The sequence below is a fragment of the Balaenoptera musculus genome, chromosome 13, assembly GCF_009873245.2.
Source record: "Balaenoptera musculus isolate JJ_BM4_2016_0621 chromosome 13, mBalMus1.pri.v3, whole genome shotgun sequence".
Taxonomy (NCBI): Eukaryota; Metazoa; Chordata; class Mammalia; order Artiodactyla; family Balaenopteridae; genus Balaenoptera; species Balaenoptera musculus.
In genome coordinates, this window is record NC_045797.1 from 64,779,015 (window position 1) to 64,796,037 (window position 17,023).

Here is a 17,023-nt window from a genome sequence, read left to right on the forward strand (position 1 = left end):
TGCTTCTTTTTAAAATGACTAAAGGTCGTGTAGATTAAACAATGATTTAAAATAAAACAAGTCACCTTGCTTCTTGATCCCCTCATGTGCAATCCCCACACAATCATCTCAGTGATCTACTTATAAGGGAAATTTTACCACATAACCTGTGTGCCTACAACCCTTTAGCAGTTTCCCATTGCCCACAGATTAGCACTCAAGCTCCTTTATATGACCAACAAGGCCCTCCATGATCTGCCTACACTTCTTATGCCTGAGCAATCCCGAATTCATGTCTCTACCAGCACCATGCTTTTCCTTGTCCCTGAGTCTATGTTCATGCTGTTAGTTCCTCATGGAATATCTTTCCGCCCAACCATTAATAACTTTTATTTATCTTTTTAAATTCCCACTTTAGGTTTCTTCCAGGAAGATTTCTCAGACACCTATTTTCCCATCCCTACGAAATATTTGTGTATCTCCATCCTACAGTGATGATGATTTATCTATTTATGTCTGCCTTCCCCACTATATCAACAAGAGCCTAAACACAGGAACATTTTATCCAATCTATCAGTAAATCTGTTTGCTCAAGCTTCAGATACAATCATAATCCAACCACTTGTTACTCCTGTTATCACCCTGGTCCAAGCCTCCATCATTTTTCTCCTACCTTACCACAATAGTTGTCCTACTTGCTCTCCTTGGTACATAACATACCCTTGCAACATCACAACCAGAGGAATCCTTTTAAAACTGAAGTCAGATGATGTTACTCCTTTCTTAAAAAATCGTTGTAACTGCTCCCCACTTCACAGGCGGCAAAAGCTCAAATCTTCAGTGGCCTGTAAGGTCCTGCATGTTGTGATGGCCGCCCCCTCTGCCTGCTCCCCCCGACCATTAGTTCTCTGACCTCATCTCTACTATACTCTCCTTGCTGTGGCACACTGGCCTCTTTGCTCCTCTCAAACATACCAGATGTGTTTTCTTAAGGCTTTGCATCAGCTCTTACTTCTCCCCAGACCACTCTTCTCCCAGATACCTGTAAGGCTAACTTACAGGTCATGTCAACTTCTCCAAGAGGTATACCCTGACTATCCTATTTAAAACTAAAAACACAGACCACCTCCCATCTACTCCTAATCCCCTGTACTGTGTTTTGTGTTTTCTTTTCTCCACAAATTTATCACCTTCTAACACATGGAATAACTTACTTATTCTTTATGTTTATTGCCTACTGTCAGTATTCTCCCTGCTGGAATATAAACTCTATGACACAAGGATCCTTGTCTATATCCTAAGTGCCTAGAACATGATAACCACCCAATAAATATTTCCCGAGTCAAGAAATAAATTCAGGGCTTCCCTGGTGGCACAGTGGTTAAGAATCCGCCTGCCAATGCAGGGGACACAGGTTCAAGCCCTGGTCCGGGAAGATCTCACAGGCCACGGAGCAACTAAGCCCATGCGCCACAACTACTGGCCTGCGCTCTAGAGCCCGCGAGCCACAACTACTGAGCCCACGTGCCACAACTACTGAAGCCCATGCGCCTAGAGCCCATGCTCCGCAACAAGAGAAGCCGCTGCAATGAGAAGCCTGAGCGCCGCAACGAAGAGTAGCCCCCGCTTGCTGCAACTAGAGAATGCCTGCGCACAGCAACAAAGACCCAACACAGCCAAAAATAAATTTAAAAAAAAAAAGAAAGAAAGAAATTCAGTTTATATCCTTTGGCACCGTTCCTGGTACAGAGTAAGGACTTAATAAATGGACCTTGAATGAAGCTAAATTTTTTTTAAAAAGGGTAATTGCCAAGTATACCAGACACCAATGCCAAAATTATCTTATAATCTACAGCAGGTTTTACACTTAAGCTTTGCTCTAAGGTTCACTATCACAAAATTGAAGATACATAATACATATGAACTCTTCCCATCTTTATCAGAGATGCTACATCCTCTCAAACCAGTCTGTATGGGGAACTCCCAGTTATCATTCTCCATACTACTTAGATACCTATCAGGCATCCCACCTCTGAAAAGCTCCATTTTTTAACCAGCACATAATACACAAATATGCTCTACTATGCACTTGTGCACACTTCTTTTTTACTGTCTTTGGTATATAACTCCCAGATATTCTGCGTTCTCAGAAGACAGGAAAATGTTGACGATGTCTTTTATTCCACCCTCTCTTTTTTAAAGTAACATCTTTCATGAATGGACATATAGCATTTCTGAGGATAACAGACAACAACCACCACCAAATATTAATTCTATTAAAGCCTAGCTTCATGTTATATTATATATCTTTTTGTCCTCTCCTCTAACAACACAAATAAGAAATTACTAAGTTGCATTTAAAGACAAGTCTATAAATTGATGAGTTGCTTCTAATGTTTTACCATATCACAATTTCAAATACTGATTAAAGTTAAAAACCAACTATTATTCAATTTGAAACATGTTACAAAATGTTCCATAATCAAACTTAATCTGCATCACATACATTGATACTTTGTACATATACTGAAAAGGTGTTATAGCTAAAACACATAGAAAGGACCAATTAGAACAATTAGATAATTATTTTACTACAACAACCCTTGATGTAATATGTAATTTTATTTGACACAGTAATAACCGTCCTTTAGGAAGAAGGCAAACTGTCAGCCACAGAAGCCAGAAGAACACTGCCTTGTTAGCTATCTGAAAACAGTAAGGGCTTCTTTTTCAAAAATGTGGGGCAAAAAATTTATAAACACCATGGACCATATAGGAATGAATGAATGAGTGAATTAATAAAAAACATGTGTATATTTGTACACAAAAGCAGGGGTGGTGATTACACACAGGTCAGGAGATAAACAAAAACCAGCATTTTCGAGTACTTACTATGGGTTAGGTTCCTTCAACAATTCATAGTCACAAATACAGTGAGATAATAATTATCTATTAGCCTATTACAAATGAAATAAAGAAGACTCAGAAATGCTAAATAACTTATCAAAAGCACAGAGCAACAAATAAAGTCTGCCTGTTTACCAAGTTTCTACTATTTCTATCACATCAAGCTATGGTAGAACCACCCAAGAAGGGTGGGTTTTAGTTCCACCTTGTTTGAGGGGTAGATTTACCTTAAGAATATATTTTTAAAACCTATACCATCAAATAGAAGATGAGAAGTTTCTCTTTATAGACCTTTTACAGCTGATGAATGCAGAAAGAATGACAATTATAATGTCACTAGGCATAAGTCATCAACTGCTGCTAACATCACAAGAAATACTGATGGATAAACACAAAAGCAACTATCAAGTAGTCTTATCATTAAAAAATAAAAATCTACTTTCAATCCAATTAAGGCTCCATATCCAACTATCAATTTATAGGGAGGACATACTAAAAGATAACATGGAGATGCATGGAGTGAAAGTCAGACTGCAGGAAACACTACGTGGCAAAGATCTGGTTCATCAGCAAATAAATTGCAAGAAAAAGAAAAAACAGACTTGTATATTAAAAGAGATGTATAGTATGGATCTTCTTGAAATCCTGATTCAAACAATTAAATTATAAAAAAATAGGAGTTATTAAATTTTGAGACACTGACTGCACATTATTTATATATTATATATAAATTTGGACACTGACCATTTTTTTGGCCATTACTTTTATGTTTATGTTAGTATTAAAAGAATTATTAGTTATTTTTTAGGTGTGATAATGGTATTTTGGCAATTTTTTTTTTTTTGGCAGTCATTTCCATCATCCCATTTAATATTCACAGCTTCCCCAGAGGGAAGAATCATTACCTTCATTTTATAATGAAATGAGTTTTCTTTTTGAAGGTTTGTTCTAGTTACAAATCAAAGTAAAAAATAAGTGATACACAGGAAATAAGGGAGGGACGGAAAGAAGGGAAACGTTAGAAGCGACAAGCTCCTCACTTTGGCAATTTTATTTTTAAAGCATCTTTATCTTTTAGAGATATGAAATACTTAAAAATGAAATAAAAAGATATCGAGGGCTTCCCTGGTGGTGCAGTGGTTGAGAATCTGCCTGCCAATGCAGGGGACACGGGTTCGAGCCCTGGTCTGGGAAGATCCCACATGCCGCGGAGCAACTAGGCCCGTGAGCCACAACTACTGAGCCTGCGCATCTGGAGCCTGTGCTCCGCAACAAGAGAGGCCACGATAGTGAGAGGCCCGCGCACCGCGATGAAGAGCGGCCCCCACTTGTCTCAACTGGAGAAAGCCCTCGCACAGAAACGAAGACCCAACACAGCCAATAAATAAATAAATAAATAAATAATAATTAAAGGTGCTAATAATTAAAAAAAAAAAAAAAAGATATCGAGAAATTGTTTCAAAATAGTAATATGAAGTTGGGGAAAGTGAGCAGGGATATAAACTGTGGTTGGCAAACTTTTTCTGTAAAGAGCCAGTAGTAAATATTAAAATATTTTTAAAAGCTATATATTAAAAGGCTTTGCAGGCTGTATGATCTCTGTATCAACTACTTAATTCTCTCACTGTAGCATGAAAGCAATCAGATAATATACAAAGGAATGAAAGTAGCTTTGTACCAACTTACAAAAACAGGCAGTGAACTGGGTTTAGTCCATAGGCTATAGTTTGCCAGTCTTAAATCAAGACCGACAATGATTTGATAATTACCAAAGCTGAGTGATGGATAATTAGTTCAATAAACTCTTCTGTTTTGTATATGTTAGAAATTTTCATAAGTTAAAAGAAAGCCTAGAACACATTTTCAAGTTCATTGATTTATTTCCATCTGCATTTAAAGTTTCATTAAACTTTTAAGATTTTAAATCTTAAATTTTAAGATTTTAAATACATCTCATTCCAGTTATACAATTCATTAATTGATACCTAATAGTTGTAAACGGTCCTTGGCCATAACCAAATTAGTCATCATTTTAGCTTGAAGGCGTCTAGCTCTGTCACACTGTTCACCTGAAAGAAAAAGCAGAAAAAAAGAATTAAAATATCTACATTTACCTACTAATGCTGCTTCAAGATAAATTATCATACCAACTAATCTCATGGGGAGTCATAGTCTTTATGAAAAGACTATGAAATTAACAAAATATCATTTTCAAATAATATCTTAAAAAAATCAGTTATAGTTCCTTATCATGGTTTCAGACCTTTTGTGGTATATCATGGATTTTACGGGTTTTGAGACATATTTTTCCCCCTGCATTTAAAACTCTTTGAAATTGGGAAGTGTTTTAAAACCTGTGCCAACCTACTAATGCTATCAGCCAGCCTGCAGTCATAACATAGTCTGTCACTTCCTCTGCATACAAAAATTTGGTCATAGATACTAATACTTCTGTTATAGCTATGTCTAAGTAAGATTAAGATAGCATATTCAATAAGGTTAAAATTCAAATTCTATGTGATAAGAGAGGATGTGTCATAGTTTAATTGACATTGTATTTTCTCTTGGTACAGTTGAAGGCATTTTTGATTCAATGAAATACTATTTTTCTTATAACCAACTCATTTTCTTCTAACTCTTCTTCTATGCATTTGACAAAGAACATCAAATATATTTTGTACATAATTCATAAAGTCATGCTCATAAACTCATGAAAAGTCTCCAAGACCCAATCTTCCATATTTACTTGTTCTATTCTGCTCTCTTTTATACAGGAGACCAGTAGCTAGAGAAACAGTCAAAATAAAAAGGAGAGAGAAGAAAACATGGTAAATATTGGACACATTATAGTTACTGGAGATTAGCTGATATAAGTTATAGAATCAGCCAGCCAGATAAAATATCCACTGGGTGGATTGATCCATAAGGCTAAGATTCTCAGCCCACACATTGTAATTTTTGCTTCTGAATTTATTTTAGCTATGATAAGCTGAAGTACTTTACTCATGTAATAGTGGTATCCACATACCACTATTCACAGCATAGTATTTAAGAATTCAGGCTCTGAAGTCAGACTGCCTGGGTTCAAATCCTGACTCTACCACTTCCTGCCTATGAGACCTCACGCAAGTTACTTAATTTCTTTGCACTTAAGGTTTTTCATCTGAAAAATAAGGATAACGGTAGCAGCTTTAGAGTGTAGGGTTGTGGTGAAATTAAAAGAGCTAATACGTATGGAGCACATACAATGATGCTTGGGCACATAGTATGTGTGCAAGAAATGTTGTCTACATATTTAAAGGTAATATTAGACTCTAATTTTTTTTTTTGGCTGCGTTGGGTCTTCGTTGCTGCACGCAGGCTTTCTCTAGTTGCAGCAAGCGGGGGCTACTCTTCGTTGCAGTGCGCTGGCTTCTCATAGCGATGGCTTCTCTTGTTGCGGAGCATGGGCTTCAGTAGTTGTGGCACGTGGGCTCAGTAGTTGTGGCTCGCGGGCTCTAGAGCACAGGCTCACTAGTTGTGGCACACGGGCTTAGTTGCTCCATGGCATGTGGGATCTTCCTGGACCAGGGATTGAACCTGTGTCCCCTGCATTGGCAGGCGGATTCTTAACCACTGTGCCACCAGGGAAGTCCTTAGACTCTAATTTTTAATTTGATGTGACAGGAAAGTAAAGATGAGAAATAACTGTTTTGGTTTTAAAAAGCCATGTGTGAATCAAAGTCAGACATTACAGCTCATATTTTAACATGCAGTCAAGCATTACCCACAGTGTAAAAGGGAGTCTGTGAAATAACCACTCCTTCCCCGCCTCGACAATGAGGAAAGGATGAGGCTTCAAAAACAGGTTTAAAAATAGGGTTAAAATATCATGAACAGCGGTTCCAAGGAGGACACAAGTAATTCAGTAATCAAGTTTGAGCATATCTGGTTACAACTTCATTTTTAGCATAGGTAATAAAGCATTAACTTTAACAAGAACATTTAAAAATCTGTTAAATACCTTTATTAAGATAAACGGATCTGAAATCAGGGCAATCATGTGAACACAATTTCGGATGCTACTAAACAAACGTAAATATAACCTTACCTTGTCCTGTAACTACGACAGCTATTCCTTTTTCTAGTTCTTCAATACCTTTCTTATACCATTCCACAGCTTGCTCCTTTTGTCCTACTTTAAAATAGAAATAATTATTTGTATAAATCACAAGTATACCCTAAGAATACACTAAACATTTTCCAAAGCATGCTCTTATTAGGAGATACATGAAAAAAAGAGTTGTGATCAAACAAGTCTGAAAACTGTTACTCTGTGACTTATTAGGACTTTAGCATCTTAATGCATATGTGGCTCTGCAAGAGGGAGATATGGACGTCAACGTTTCTCAAAATTTTAGAGCTGTGATTCTTTATTTGTTTATCATCTCATGGTATTGATGCTTATAACCACTGAAATGTTGTATTAGAGGAATAAATATTCAAGATTTTATTTTAAATAAATGGTTTTTAAAATATATACTGTTAGGAAAAATAAATACGATTTCAATAATAGTGAGGAAAAAAGAATTGTTTAATCTAACTGTAGTCAAATATGATGTAATATGTTCATGGGTGCTCCTTTCTAGAGTTAGCTTTTATTTAATAAATGATTGCACCATGAGAACTGGTATATGAGATTACAAGTGTGGCCATTAAGTAACACATTTCTATTTTCTTTGAAACATGACAACATTTATCCTTGATCTAAAATTCAGATTTAAAAGGACCTAAAAATTCAGTATAATCAAAATATGTGTAGGATACTTCTTTAAAGTGGTAACAATTATATGCAAATTTCATTGTTTTTAAAAATTAATTTCTTAGTCCTTAGAATCTGCAAAGCCTCATAAGTGACTAATATAGAGATACAGTAAAGCAAAGGTGGAAATCATGCATAAGAACTGTTTTTCATTTTTCCCTACTCATGTCCCTATTTAATCAAACAAAAATTCCCATGCCATTCTTTAATTTGAAATTTCAAAATCAATAAAATATCATGACTCTCTTGATAACATAGAATAGATGAAGTCTTATTATAAACACCACACAACAACTAAGAAATACTGTCCCCTTACGAGTGTGTACCTCCTCCCTACCTTCCTCCACCCCCAAAATAAATCACTAACTAGATTTAGCCCCTTGGACAGGGTAATTTCTTACTTATTACCCATATAAAATGCCGTTAGTATTTTACACAGTGTCTGATCCAGAGTAAGTGCTCAATAAGTACTTGATAATGACACATGAAGAAATTATTAAGAATCTGTTGTAAGTCAATTCAAACTATTTGGATGCTTACCTTCTAGTTTTTTATGAAGAAAATATCTGTTTACATGTATTTTTGGTTTTTTAATTTTAAAAAAGGGGTAAATTACAGAAAACAGTAAAATAGCATTTGCATTCTGTGTGGTGGGAATATTGATAACAATGTCATATTTACTTAAAAATTTAAAAAATGAACTGCAACTTAACAGATACAACAAAAGTTCCTTTTTTGTGCCTCTTCCCATTCTCACGCTCCTTTCCTTCCCAGAAACCACTATCATGAATTGAGTGTCTACCTTACTTGTATATATTTTTCTATTGTTCCTACTTTATTTATATCATTTTATTTTAAAAATTTACATTGCTTTTTAGATCTATGTTGCTATACAGAGATTAGTTCATTCATTTCGACTCTGTATAGTATCCTATACCATCCTACAATTTATTCAACTATCTCCTATTAAAAGATATGTAGGTTGTTTCCAGTTTTTCAATATTTCAAATAATGTTGCAATAAACATTCTTGTACCTGTCCCCCTATGTACATGTGCCAGTTTCTCTTGAGTATATGCTTAAGAAGTAGAATTGATGAGTCATAGTTCATCACATATTCTCCATTTACCAGAAATCAACAAAATGCTTTTTGAGAGTGCTTGTGCCAATTTATACTCCTAACAGCAGTGTATGACAGTTCTCACTGGCAACATCTGAACAAAATCTTTTAAGGCGTTTTACCACATTACAGGGAGGCAAGTGCAATGACTGATTACAAATAAAATCACATGCTCAATAATTACTCTACTACCTAACATTCGTTGGTAACAGGAAGTTGATTTACTGCATTATTTGAATCTCGTTAAGTCAGTGTGACAGTAGAAAATGCATAGATATTTCTTACCTAAAAGTACAAGACCACCAGAGAAAGGATAGACATATAAATCAATGGAACAGAGGGACTTTCCTGGTGGTCCAGTGGTAAAGAATCTGCCTTCCAATGCAGGAGATGTGGGTTTCATCCCTGGTTAGGGAACTAAGATCCCACATGCTGCAGGGCAACTAAGCCTGCACAACACAACTACTGAGCTCACGCTCCTCAACAAGAGAGCCCGTGTGCCACAAACTACAGAGCCCACGCGCCCTGGAGCCCACGTGCCACAACTAGAGAGAGAAAAAAACCCACACGCCACAACTAGAGAGAAGTCTGAGCACCACAACGAAAGATCCCACATGCCTCAACGAAGATCCTGCATGCCATAACTAAGACCCGACGTAGCCAAAAACAAAAAAGAAAGAAAATTTAAAAAAAAAATCAATGGAACAGAAGTCCAGAAATAGACCCCACATATATCATTGATTTGACTTTGACAAAGATGACAAGGTAATTCAATGGAGAAAGAATAGCTTTTTCAAAAAATGACTCTGGAATAACGGACACCCATACACAAAAAAACTTCACATGACATACAAAAATTAACTTGAAGTGGATCACAGACCTAAATGTAAAACCTAAAAATATAAAATTTACAGAAGAAAACATAGACAAAATTCTTTGTGATCTTGGCTTAGGCAGATACTTCTTAGAACATAAAAATCACAAACCTTAAGAGGAAAAAAGTGGGACTTCCCTGGTGGCACAGTGGTTAAGAATCCACCTGCTAATGCAGGGGACAGGGGTTTGAGCCCTGGTCTGGGAAGATCCCACATGCCACGGAGCAACTAAGCCCGTGCACCACAACTATGGAGCCTGCACTCCAGAGCCCGTGAGCCACAACTACTGAGCCCACGTGCCACAACTACTAAAGTCCACCCGCCTAGAACCCGTGCTCCACAACAAGAGAAGGCACGGCAATGAGAAGCCCGTGCACCACATCAAAGAGTAGCCCCCGCTCACTGCAACTAGAGAAAGCCTGCGCACAGCAACAAAGATCCAACACAGCCAAAAATAAATAAATAAATAAATAAATTTTTAAAAAAGAGGAAAAACTTGATAAACCAGACTTCATAAAAATTAAAAGTTCCTGCTCTTCAAAAGATGGATCTGACAATGTAAAGACAGGCCACAGACTGACTGGGAGAGAATATTTGCAAAACAATATGTCTAATAAAGGTCTTGTAAGCAGAATATATAGAGAACTCTTACAATGATTTTTTTTAAAAGTCATTTAAAAATAGTGTGCAAGAGATCAAAACATACACTTTACCAAAGAAGAGACATAAATGGCAAATAAACACAAGAAAAGATGTTCAACATCATCAGCTGTTAGGGAACTACAAATTAAAACTCCAAGATTTTAATTTTGAATGGAAAAAAGTTACAACACAAGTCACATTTGCAGGTGTGACTACAAAATGATACAGCCATTTTGGAAGAGTTTGGTAGTTCCTCATGACATTAACATATACTTACCACATGACCCAGCCCTTCTTCTATGTATTTACCCTAAGAAATAAAAACATCAAAGACCTGTACATGAATGTTTACCAGCTTTATTCATAAGAGCTAAAAACTGGAAACAACCCAGATGTCCATCATTTAGTGAACATATCAACAAATTGTGGTAGAACCATACATAGACTACTACTCAGCAATAAAAAGAACAAAATACTGATATATGTAGGAACATAGATGAATCTCAAAAACATGCTAAGTGAAAAAAGCCAGACACAAGAGGCTACACACTATATAATGCCATTTACATGACATTCAGTGAAGACAAAACTATAGGGACAAATCAGATTAGTGATTGCCAGAGGCTAAGGGGGAGGCAAAGGGACCGACTACAAAGAGGCACAAGGGAGATTTTGGGGTGATAAAACATTCAATATATTGACTGTGGTGATGGTTTACACAGCTCTTTGTCATAACTCACTGAACTATAGATCCCTAAATAGGGTAAACTTGACGTAAATTAAACCTCAATAAATCTGATTTTTTAAAAGTGCAATACTCCAACATTTATGTATAAGAACATTTGTTGTGACTTGAATTATAATACCAGAACTAAAATTTTGATTACAAGAGTAAGATTAGAAGAGAAAAACTAGAAAAATATTTTAAAAACATCTGTTTGAAGGGATCAGAGAATTTTCAAAACAGTATGAAAATTACTAAAACTTGGAAGGAGGGACCATTTCACACCCATTAGGATGGCTGTTTTAAAAAATTACCAAAATATGGAAAAGAGAAAAGCCAACAGAGGTGAGCCTATGGCTTGGGGCACTTTTCTGCTTGAAACAATTGTCAATTCTGAATGCAAATGTGACCAAGAAACTAAGCAGAGCTTTCAGCAGACTCATGGGACTAAGTTGACAAAAAATGAATTCTAGGGCATGCCAAGGGGAATAAGCGGCAAAGATTCCAAGATTTTGGTTGGGACCCTGCATCACTGAAGAGTTATGAACTAGGCCAGCCTGTACAAGGGCTGACACCCACACTCAAATCACTTCAGTCCCCTAAATTAGGGGAAACTACAAGCCCATAAGCTCCGACGTGATCACCCTTCTGACTAAATTTTTTTTTTCAACTTTTGGCCATGCCATGCAGCTTGTGGGATCTTAGTTCGCTGACCAGGGATTGAACCCAGGCCCTGGCAGTGAGAGAGCCGAACCCTGACACTGGACCGTCAGGGAATTCCCCCTTTTGACTAAATTATGGCAGAAAAATCAAACCTTACAATGGCGTCCAGCACACAAAAGGCCTTCATGATACTTGAACAGTTCTTAGTTTCCCTTACACATTTCCCTCTTTCCTATATGGGCCCCAACAACATTCAAACTCAACCAACCAGACTACATCAAATCAAGAGAAGTGTGGGATGGCAGAAACTTACAATGGTTGTAGTGGTGGTTGAAATTAATAGCCAATAATGTGAACTACATAATCTAGGACCAACAACAGCCCAAGAGCCAAATAGAGTCAGCTGCCTATTTTTGTATATAAAGCTTTACTGGATCACACCCCCTATATGAGAGTTGAATAGTTTTGAAAGAGCACTTGAAATAATTATTAAATATATACACTAATATGTATAAAATAGATAACTAATAAGAACCTGCTGCATAAAAAAATAAATAAAATAAAATTCAAAATTCCAAAAAAAAGAGAAATATTTATTAAATGGTTCAACAAAAAACCAAGTGAATGCAAAAATGGGCAAAGGACTTGAATAGACATTTTTCCAAAGAAGATATGCAAATAGCCAATAAGCACATGAAAAGATGCTTGATATCATAAGTCATTAGTGAAATGCAAATCAAAACTATGATGCAATACCACTTCACATTAATTAGGATGGCCATTATTTAAAAAAACAGAGACTTCCCTGGCGGTCCAGTGGTTAAGACTCCACGCTTCCAATGCAGGGGCCTCGGGTTCAATCCCTGGTTGGGGAACTAGGATCCCATATGCCGCATGGTGTGGCCAAAAGATGAAAAAATAAAATAAAGTAAAAATAAATAAATATAAATGAAAATAAAACAAGCAAACCTTGAAACTAACAAATGTGAAGAAATTAGAAACCCTTGTGCACTGGTGCTGGGAATGTGAAAATGCAAAGCTGGGGACTTCACTGGTGGTGCAGTGGTTAAGAATCCGCCTGTCAATGCAGGGGACACGGGTTTGAGCCCTGGTCTGGGAAGATCCCACATGCCGCAGAGCAACTAAGCCCTTGAGCCACAACCACTGAGCCTGCGCTCCAGAGCCTGTGAGTCACAACTACTGAAGCCCGTGTGCCTAGAGCCTGTGCTCCGCAATAAGAGAAGCCCACGCACCGCAACAAAGAGTAGCCCCCGCTCGCCGCAAGTAGAGAAAGCCCGCTCGCGGTAATGAAGACCCAAAGCAGCCAAAGATAAAGAAAATTAATTAATTAATTTAAAAAAATATGCTTAAAAAATGCAAAGCTGCTGTGGAAAGCAGTTTGGCAGTCCCTCAAAAAATTAAACATAATAATTACCTTATGATCCAGCAACTCTATTCCTAGGTGGATACTCAAAAGTATTGAAAAAGGAACTCAGAGACTTGTATACCAATGTTTATAGTAGCATTATTAACAACAGATGGAAACAACCCAAATATCCATCAACAGATGAAGGGATAAACAAAACGTGGTATATACATACAATGGAATATTATTCAGCCTCAGAAAGGAATGAAATCTGTTATATGCTACAACAAGGCTGATGAACATTGAAATGCTAAGTGAAATATTAGACACAAAAGGACAGATATTGTATGAGTCCACTTATATGAGGTACCCAGAATATGCAAATTCATAGAGAGAGAAAGCAGAACAGAGGTTATCAGAGACTGGGAGGAGGGGAGTATGGAGAAGAGGAAATGGGGAGTTATTGTTTAATGGATACAGAGTTGCTGTTTGGGATGATGAAAAACTCTAGAGGGCTTCCCTGGTGGCGCAGTGGTTGAGAATCTGCCTGCCAATGCAGGGGACACGGGTTCGAGCCCTGGTCTGGGAAGATCCCACATGCCGCAGAGCAACTAGGCCCGTGAGCCACAATTACTGAGCCTGCGCGTCTGGAGCCTGTGCTCCGCAACAAGAGAGGCCGCGACAGTGAGAGGCCCGCGCACCGCGATGAACAGTGGCCCCCGCTCGCTGCAACTAGAGAAAGCCCTTGCACAGACACAAAGACCCAACACAGCCATAAATAAATAAGTAAATAAATTAATTAATTAATTAAAAAAAAAAAAGCTCTAGAAATGGATAGTGGTGATGGTTACACAGTACTGTGAATGTATTTAATGCCAATGATTTGCATACTTTAATTGACTAAAATGACAAATTTTGTTATCTATCTTTTACTACAATAAAAAAAATTACTAAATGACCCATTATAGGCAGTTTGCTGCTCCCTGGTATACAGCAATGAAAATGAACAATTATTGCCACAAGTAACCTAAAGGATTAATCTGACAAGCATAATGTTGAGCAAAAGGAGCCATACATAAAAAGAACACACACTGTATGATTTCACTGATAAAGCTCAAGATCAGGCAAAGTTGATTTATGGTATAAGAAGTTAGGAATTGAAGATACCTTTGTGAAGGGTGGGGAAAGGTAGTGAGCAGAAGGGAGGATGAGAAAGGCAGGCTTCTGGAGTAATATTCTATTTCTTGACCTGGTGGGGTTTCAAACTGCTGTGCTCAGTTTAATAATTCATTAAGCAACACACTGTGCACTTTATGTATACTTTAATAAAAGTGTACTTAAAAACTGAAAAAAATAGAGGAGGAGATTAAATATATTGAAACGGAAAGTGAGTCCCCATACATTAAGTGAAAAAGGTTACAGATCAGTTTCTATGTAACATGGTTCTTCTCCTCTAATGAATATTTATGTTTATGTAACTAGACAAAATCAGGAAACTTATCAGTAATCATCTCCCTAAGGATAAGATTACAGAAGATTTTCACTTTCTGTATTTGTGCATTATTTTAATTTTTGAGTTGTGTTACTGTACAAGCAAAAAAAATACTGATGTTATCCATCTTTAAATAAAGATAATAATAGTGGAGGGACTTCCCTGGTGGTCCAGTGGTTAAGAATCCGCCTTCCAGTGCAGGGAACACGGGTTCAATCCCTAGTCAGGGAACTAAAATCCCACATGCCGCGGGGCAACTAAGCCCGCGTGCGCAACTACTGAGCCCGTGTGCCACAACTAGAGAAGACTGCACGCCACAACAAAGAGCCCATGCGTGGAAACAAAAGATCCCACATGCCACAATGAAGATCCCGTGTGCTGCAGCTAAGACCCAACGCAGCCAAATTAATTAATTAATTAATTTTAAAAAAAGTAAATCTATATTCTGTTTAAAAAAAAAAGAATAGCGGACAAATTTGTGAATCATCAACTGCATCTTTCCACTCACATGTTAGTGGTACCCAGATTGCCACAAGAAGGGTCAAAACATGAGTAGTTTGGGCAGCGAGAGAGGATGTCAGTTTGCAAATATGTGAGTTAGAAGACAGAGATTTAAGTCCTTGCTCCATCATTTAATAGCTGTATGACTTTGGGAAAGTCTGGCAATCTCTCTGAGTTTTAGTCTCCTTAGCTAAAAACAAGATGACATTTCTTTTACTTCATGAGTTGTGGCAAAGATCAAATGAAATAGGGCATGGGATAATACTTATCCCATGTAAAGAGGTATGTAAAAAATTACCTTTATCATACTTAGTAAATTTGTTGATAAATATAAATCCTTCTACTCCAGAACTGTATGCACTGTTGTATTTTAGCTCATAAAGCCCACTGCTTTTAACTTATCTATTTAGTCCTTCTTAAGCATCATTCTACAAACAATTCCAGGGAGTAAGTACATCCATCTTCCTACACAATTTTTTGCTAGCAACTTGCAAGTGTCACATTAGCGGAATAATGGGTATCTTAAAAATCTTACAATAGATTTTTTTAAAAATTTTTATTTATTTATTTTTGGCTGTGTTGGGTCCTCGTTTCTGTGCGAGGGCTTTCTCTAGTTGTGGCAAGCGGGGGCCATTCTTCATCGCGGTGCGCGAGCCTCTCACTATCGCGGCCTCTCTTGTTGTGAACCACAGGCTCCAGTCGCGCAGGCTCAGTAGTTGTGGCTCACAGGCTTAGCCGCTCCGCGGCATGTGGGATCCTCCCAGACCAGGGCTCGAACCTGTGTTCCCTGCACTGGCAGGCAGATTCTCAACCACTGCGCCACCAGGGAAGCCCTCTTACAGTAGATTTTAATGTGTGCTAATCCACAATAAACCACAGAGACCATGAAGCATCAGACTAACAGCCCCCTGATTAATTCTCGCATAGTTCACTATCACAGAAAGGATCCTTTCTATTCTGTTTTAAGTCAGCAAAAAAAGGCCATATTTGCTTTCATGTTCAACCAACAAGGTTTATTTCTGAAGTTAAGATTTATTTTTTCCCATTTAATTGGAAAGGTTTTGAATCCCATGTAAAGGAATCATTACAGTTTTGGACATTTTCTTTAAACCTTAAGAATTTCAATCAATTTATCTTCTTTAAAAGTCTTTTTTTATTTACTATGGATGGTAGGTAATTTTAATTTTCTTCTGTGCATTTTTGGTATTTTCCAATTCTCTATCAAGAGCTTGCATTCATACATGAGTACATACATGAGAATAAAAAATCATTTCATCTCTTTTGTAATAAAAAACTAGGATACTAAGTGACGCTAAGGGGAGACTTCCATCTGTTTTTTCTGAACTAAGGGTCACAATTAGCAAAAATATTTGTATATCACTCTTCAGATAATTCGCCTTCTTCCCTAAATCTCATTTAGACTGCTGCTGTTTCATAAAAAGAGTAGTAAAAACTAGGTAACAAGGTTTAACAATGTTCTTCGAACATAACCTCTAGAGGCTGTAACCTTAAAAGAACTGTAAAATTAATAACAATAGTTCCGGGACTTCCCTGGTGGCGCAGTGGTTAAGAATCCGCCTGCCAATGCAGGGGACACGGGTTCGAGCCCTGGTCTGGGAAGATCCCACATGCTGTGGAGCAACTAAGCCCGTGCGCCACAACTACTGAGCCTGTGCTCTAGAGCCCGTGAGCCACAACTACTCAGCTCTCGTGCCACAACTACAACTACTGAAGCCCATGCGTCTAGAGCCCGTGCTCCACAACAAGAAGCCACTGCAGTGAGAAGCCCGTGCACCGCAACGAAGAGTAGCCCCCGCCTGCCGCAACTAGAGAAAGCCCGTGCACAGCAACGAAGACCCAGCGCAGCCAAAAATAAGTAAATTAAATAAATAAAATTTTTAAAAAGTTTGTTAAATAAATAAATAAATAACAATAGTTCCCATTTTCTGAGGAC

At 37.5% G+C, this 17,023-nt stretch overlaps 1 protein-coding gene across 3 annotated transcripts in view; it reads right to left on the minus strand.

Moving 5' to 3' along the window:
- Window positions 1-17,023, minus strand: part of SPAST (spastin) — a 53,581-nt gene that overhangs the window by 29,883 nt on the left and 6,675 nt on the right. For 2 of the 3 annotated variants that reach the window (XM_036872446.1, XM_036872448.1), the window contains exons 2-3: window positions 6,977-7,063; window positions 4,872-4,955 (exon numbers count right to left, since the gene is read on the minus strand). In XM_036872446.1, the coding sequence (XP_036728341.1) occupies window positions 4,872-4,955; window positions 6,977-7,063 (171 nt within the window). The remainder of the gene's footprint in view (window positions 1-4,871; window positions 4,956-6,976; window positions 7,064-17,023) is intronic. The other variant, XM_036872447.1, reaches the window with a different exon arrangement.